Source organism: Castanea sativa, chromosome 5 (genome assembly GCF_040712315.1).
Source record: "Castanea sativa cultivar Marrone di Chiusa Pesio chromosome 5, ASM4071231v1".
NCBI classification, from domain to species: domain Eukaryota; kingdom Viridiplantae; phylum Streptophyta; class Magnoliopsida; order Fagales; family Fagaceae; genus Castanea; species Castanea sativa.
In genome coordinates, this window is record NC_134017.1 from 47,123,942 (window position 1) to 47,130,788 (window position 6,847).

The window sequence follows — 6,847 nt, forward strand, 5'->3', positions numbered from 1 at the left end:
TTTTTTTTTTTTGTGAACTATTTGCACAGAAGAAAAAAAAAGGTTGCATTTTTATTACCGTCAACAAGAGCAGCAGGAAAAAAAAAGACTTATTCCTTGCACCCTTTTGCTCCAATCTTTATGGTAAAATAATAAATTCTCTCTCTTTCTTTTTGCTTACATTGCTTGCTCAAGAGGGTATTCCTTGTTTCATTCTTTTAGTGCTGTTAGTTTCTCTTTTTCTAGACCCCATTTGGCTCATTGATATGTACATTTGTCTTGTTTCTGAAACTTGCAGCTGCAATTGTATAGGATAAGGTTTTGATCAGGGGTATGCGCTTGTTGACGAGAAGGGTGTAGGTGCAATCATTAAATATAAAAAGATGAGAGATCCTGAAATGGTTGGTGGATGCGTAAGCCTCCTAGAATTTTTTCTGTTTGTAATATAGTTGTTGCGTAGTTAGTGTTATATTTGAACACATTCAAAATTACATTAAAAGGATTTGCTTGCGTGTGGAAGGAGTTGTAATTTGTAATTGGCCGAGTTTGGGATCATATTGGTGGGGGTGAGTTTTTATATAAAAAAGAAAAAAACCTGGCGATTTTGTATAGTGTGTTGTATAGCGTTGTGGCTGACCTCCACCACTGCTGCATTTGGTTAATCAAGTAATGGGGGGTAGATGGAAGTTCTCGTGTTTCGTGGCATTGGTTCTTCTTTCGGGTTTCCGGGGATGTTGGTCGCTTAGTGATGAAGGTAATCAGCATTGGTGATCTTGACACTTTTGTATTATGGTATTGAATACAATGTTGGTTGTCTAATGTTTGTTGCGATTGGAGTTGGAATGCAGGATCAGCCTTGTTGGAATTCCGGGCCACAATAGAGTATGATCCGTATGGTGCTCTTGCAAATTGGAATGCTGATGACCCCGATCCTTGCTTGTGGTTGGGAGTTTGTTGCATCAATGGAGAAGTACAAGTGCTGTAAGTCCCTATTGTGTGATTTTTCATTGCAGAAGATTTTTTTTGATGGATTTAATGATTATGGTTTTGGTCATTTAGTATGAAAATTTTAATTTCCTTTTGTAGCAATTGTCTGATAGACAACAATGTAGACCTTAATTCTAGATTCAATATGGAAGTATGACAAAATTAAATGCTTTAATGTTAAATGTGTTTATGTTAACTTCTTGTAGGGATCTGAGTGGGCTTTCTTTGGAGGGGACACTGGCACCTGAGATTGGGAAACTAAGTAACTTACGATCTCTGTAAGGATTCACAATGCTGTGCAGCTAAAATTTCAGTGTTGCTATCTGGGTGGAGTTTTTGTTTTGTGTAGTCAAGTATTGTTTGTAGAACTTGCATATCTCTTTTTTGTTTGACTCATATGCAGGAAAAATCTGTGCTGTATTGTTGCATCGCATGTTGATAAGTTTGGTACGCTTTTGTCAGATATTTTTCTCTAGTGTGGACTGTGGACCCCTTGTACTAGTTTGTCTGGTGTTTCATTTCAAAGCCATTTTTTTACAAAAATAAATAATTTTCATCTCTGAAATGTTCATTTTGTGTATATGCATGTTCAAACTTGCAATTTGAGGGGAGATAGAACATAAATGTTGTCAGCTAGTGGGAAAATATGTATTCATGGTCTTCACCTTACAAAGTGGTGGCCCTAAATAATTTTAGCATGCTGAAGAATGCAAATAATATGCCTTTAGGATATCTTTTAAATGTTTGCTCAATCATGTCTTTTGAGCCTTCTACTAAGCATGACTCTTTGTTTATGTAAGTTCATCTTGTGTTATATATTGTCATATTGTAGAAGGTACTTATTGAGACTTCAATCATTTTTAAACATGTCTGGGTTCATATTTGCTTTTGAAAATTTTATGAATGAATTATTCTTGTGTTATATGGGCTACCTCAAATGATAGACAATAGATCTAGGGTCTTGTTATGCAGCTTGATAGTTGACAATTTTGCAGTGCCTTTTGTATCTCATTATGATATTCTGGTTCTCACTTCCTCTGTTTATATGGACAGTGTACTCTTCAAGAACCATTTCTCTGGTGCCATTCCTAAAGAGCTTGCAGACCTTACAAAGATGGAGCAGTTGGACTTGAGAGACAATAACTTGAGTGGAACTATTCCAGCAGAAATAGGCAGGATGCGGTCACTGAAACGCTTGTGAGTTAACAGTTACATATGTAATCTGTATTTGATGTGTAAATTATAAGTTCCTGGACTGAATTCATTTACACCTTAGATTGCTTTGCGACAATAAATTTGAAGGCAGCATTCCTTTGGAACTTGAAAGGCTCCACATGCTCTCTGAATTGGAATTTGATGATAACCTTTCAGCTGCTGTGGCCACAGGCATGAACTGTGTAAATCGAAAGTTTGGACACTGGTGAGAAATTATTTATTGCATTGAATTTGTTGTCCCTTTTAGTGCTTTGCAAGATAAGTGACTGCTTCTCCTTTAATTTATTTCATTACACATCACATGTTGATCAGGACTCTTTAGTTTATTTTTACCGCTTCTCCTTGCAAGATGTGTGCTATCAACTTCATGCCTAGTAGAGGAACTATTAACCAAATGGAGAATTTTTTTTAATTAAAGAAGATGCTTGTAAAGCTCTTTAAAGTGACTAGTTTTACTTCTCTCAGCCACATCATTTCCAAAGAATTAAAGGAAGAATGGGGCACACAGATGCTGTTTTAATTATCTGATAAGTTAGTGGTGCATTACGAAAGTCACGCCAGAAATCTGATGATCAAAGGGATCCATTCAGATAAGTGGTTTGAGTATGAGCTAATAGCCCATACAGGATATAATTAAATAGTTAAATAGTCTATGTCTCAAAAATATAAAGTTGTATGTTCTTAGTGAGATAAAATGTGTGGGTTTTATGTATATTATTCGGTATGGATTTGAGTTCCTGTATCACATCTAAGTCTCTCATTAATCTGTGCCTGTTTAGCTAAGGGCACTGGGCACTAAGTAAAGCAGTATGAGATTCTGCTACTGGAACTATTAGGATGCAGGATAATCTGAAGCATGCAGAATTTATTTTTACACTGGACAGATATATAAGTCTCTTGCAATTCAGTTGCAAATGATGTATGTATGATAAGTACATTATGCACCACCATTTGGAATATTAGCCACAAATATGTCCTCCAGTTGATTATGTGGTAATGTCTACAGTTTTACAACCTAGTTTTCTGTTTTTTCTTTACATTTCTTGGGCAGCAATGGGCATGACAATTCAAAACAATACAATAAGGCAGATTCGTTTATAATCCCAATTAAAGGAGCTCTTATGCATTATCTCCATGTCCTGCCTTTGTCACTGTATGGGATTAACATTTTTATTTTACCACCTTTCTTCTTACTTTTGGTTTTTATTCACATTTGTTCTATTTTTTTGAAACTGTTTGATTTTCTATCAAGGTTTAAGTTTGGAAAGGACACTCCGCATGGAAATGGAGACAGTTGCTATGATAAACTAGCTAGTGAGTGGAAACAGTTTTGCTAATATTAGCTCATTAAATATTGAAATTTATGCTTCTCAATCACAAAATGATTTTGTTTCTTGCATTAAGCAGGTTCATCTGAGTCACACATGGTCCATATTGCTCAGAAGCTTGTTAATTTTGCACGTCGTAGGCTACTTGAGCAATCCAGTAACCTTGCAGCTGCACCTGCTAGTGATGGGTCATCACCCTCTGGACCAATCATTGCTCTTCCAACTATGCGGAGTAGTGGGGCTTTCCCAGCCGTACCAAATGAAAAGAGGAAAAAATCTCCCCCACCTGCACCACAGCCTTCACCTGCTCATCCTAATAGTTCAAATTCTAACAGACATCCAGTCCAATCTCCTAGTTTTCCTGGAAATACAGACAAGCCTTCTAATAGTGGAAACTCTGGAAATACGTGGAAATATATTATTATTGCTGCGGGTGTTGCTGTCTTTCTCATTCTTGCAGCAGCTATTTTCTGCATGTTCCGAAGCCAAGCAGTGGCAACCATAGGTCCTTGGAAAACTGGATTGAGTGGACAGTTGCAGAAAGCATTCATAACAGGTGATTTTGTAACACAACATAGAACGGGAAAAAAAAAAAAACTGTTCTTTTACTGAGTTTTCAACAAATAAACCCAGCAAGAAGAGAATAAATAAAAAATAACTGCAATCCAATTTGGCTTGGGGAACTATTCCATTGTCATATGGTTTAATATCTAGCGAGTTCTTACACATTGGTTTGAAGTGAAGTTAGATTGTTGTTTGTGAATAGGAGAAATTAGATTGGTTGAACTAGTAAGTGAACTCCAGGGCTTTCATCATTTAAAATGTTGTTTGAGGATAATTAGGAATGTCCGAGATATTTAAGTTTAGAAAACATAATGGTCAGTGAGTTCATTATGGGAATAGCTACCATTGTTAATTTAACCATCATAAGTCAAAAATTTTATTAAAAAAGGAAAAAACTGAAACTGAAACTATATCATGATGACTCCCATCTTCAATGGTGGACTGCTTTGGAACATGCAACTTCTCTGAATCTATTGCCATATGATATGGTGTCCTGCTCTTCAAATATGCCTTTAAGATATTAGCTGATCTCTTTAAAACAGAAGCATTTGTTGCCTTGTGTTCTTTTGAGTTAATGAAGTGAGACTGATTCAGGTGCATATATGAAATACAGGGGTGCCCAAGTTGAATCGACCAGAGCTGGAAACAGCCTGTGAAGATTTCAGCAATATAATTGATACTCTTGATGGTTGCATTGTATATAAGGGAACACTGTCCAGTGGAGTTGAGATTGCCGTTGCTTCAACATTAATTAAAACTTCCAAAGAGTGGACAAAGAACTCAGAGATAGCGTACCGAAAAAAGGTCTCTTTTTTCTGTGGTCACTGGAATACTCAAGAGCAGCAACTGATACATTGTGCACTTATATCTTATGTTTTTTTTTTCCTCTCTCTCTTCTCATTGTATTGATGTATCTTGTTTTTGATCTTCTGTAGATTGATACATTGTCACGTTTAAATCATAAGAACTTTGTCAATCTTATTGGGTACTGTGAGGAGGATGAACCCTTTGTTAGGATGATGGTGTTTGAGTATGCACCTAGTGGAACCCTCTTTGAGCATCTGCATGGTAATACTGTTAAACTTATATTTACGGTAACTTGCATGTTTGAAAATTTAGTAAATTATTGGAGGCTTTATATTTGAGAGGCAAAAACAATTCTTCTGTCTTTTCAGTTAAAGAAGTTGAACATCTTGACTGGAATGCAAGGATAAGGGTTATTATGGGAACAGCTTATTGTCTTCAATATATGCACCATGATCTGAATCCACCTGTAGCACATTCTAACCTGAATTCAGGTGCTATCTATTTAACAGATGATTATGCTGCTAAGGTAAACTTTCTTTTAAGATTTTGATTGCCATCATTAAATTTTAACCATTGTGTAATGCATTCTCATTCTCTCTTGTGCTTTCTCAGATTGCAGAAATCTGTTTCTGGACAGATGTTGCAACCAAGTCAAAGACCTCAGGTGAAGATGATAAAGAGAATTCAGAATTACCGCCATTTGCTGATCCAGAAACAAATGTCTACAGTTTTGGAATATTGTTACTAGAAATCATTTCTGGAAAGCTCCAGTACTCAGAAGAACAAGGGCACCTTGTTAACTGGGTAAGTTGTAATTTAGTCTAAAGATCTAAATCTTTTAGTGAGGCCCCCTTATTCCATACTTTTCCTTTGGGGCTTAATAAGTAATATACAGGAATTCTTGAATACTTGTAGAGAATTAACTCATCATACTTGCCAGGCTGCTGAATATTTAAATGACAAGCGGAGCATCAGCTACCTGATTGATCCGACACTCAAGTCCTTCAAAAATAATGAGCTTGATGTCATCTGTGAAGTTATCCAAGAATGCATCCGACCAGATCCAAGGCAGAGACTAACAATGAGGGACGTTGTTTCCAAATTGAGGGAAGTGATTGCTATATCACCTGATCAAGCGACGCCAAGGCTTTCTCCCCTCTGGTGGGCTGAACTTGAGATCTTATCCGTGGAGGCAACTTAAGTTCTCTCTGATTCTCTACTCCGTATTGTAAGTCTCTCTCTTTGTATCAAAGTGCTAAAGAGTAGCCTTTAATCCGTTCTACCTCACAACTAAATCCTATCAATACTGGGTGCTCACATCCCTTTTTGTCCCTCCCTTTTCATACATATGTTCTTATGATTCATTCTATTCAGATTCTTTCTTCTTCACCCCGCATTACAAGCAATAAAAGTGTGCTATAGGGTTTCACAAGTGTTGGTGGAATTGTCGTAATTTAATTTTATACCAGATATTTGTATTTTTGTGATCAAAGTTTGGGATGTAAAATATTAACATATCACTGAGAAGTAAGTCCCAGTGAACATATAAATTTGTGGACTTTATTATATATAGGTTGTTTTCTTTAGTTTTGTCTATGTAGGTTGTTGAGAACACTGAAAATTTTGAATTGTCCATAGCTTACTTGATTTTGGATTGAAGTGATGATTTTTAATGAAATTTGTTTTGGGTGACTGGTGCTGTAATTCGAAATACTATTGTTCTAGTACCAACTTTTCTTCTATTAAAATTGGAAAAGTGGTAGTGGTTAATGTTTAAGAAAAGGCTGTGTGCGCTCAATTTTAAACTTTAGAAGAATTGATCAACAGTTGTGAATTCATGATGCAATTAGGACCTTTCTTAGTTGAAAAGTGAAAACTACTTGCATTACATGGGGATGAAATAAACCGCATAAACCTATAGGTTCGAGGCAGTTTGCTGAACCAAATAAAGCCCCATTAGCCAAGGA

The 6,847-nt window shown here is 36.3% G+C and overlaps 1 protein-coding gene across 2 annotated transcripts; it reads left to right on the forward strand.

Moving 5' to 3' along the window:
- LOC142633852 (protein MALE DISCOVERER 2-like) lies at positions 1-6,573 on the forward strand. 2 transcript variants are annotated; one of them, XM_075808100.1, is made up of 14 exons: positions 1-123; positions 278-733; positions 828-960; positions 1,173-1,244; positions 2,020-2,163; positions 2,243-2,386; positions 3,233-3,334; positions 3,434-3,495; positions 3,589-4,065; positions 4,687-4,877; positions 5,009-5,141; positions 5,249-5,406; positions 5,493-5,684; positions 5,821-6,573. In XM_075808100.1, exons 2-14 carry the CDS (start codon positions 649-651, stop codon positions 6,079-6,081), a joined length of 2,154 nt encoding a protein of 717 aa, XP_075664215.1. In that variant the 5' UTR covers positions 1-123; positions 278-648; the 3' UTR covers positions 6,082-6,573. The 2 variants fall into 2 exon arrangements, with proteins under 2 accessions (XP_075664215.1, XP_075664216.1); XM_075808101.1 differs by lacking the exons at positions 1-123; positions 3,233-3,334 and having other exon boundaries at positions 235-733.
- Positions 6,574-6,847: the final 274 nt, after the last annotated feature.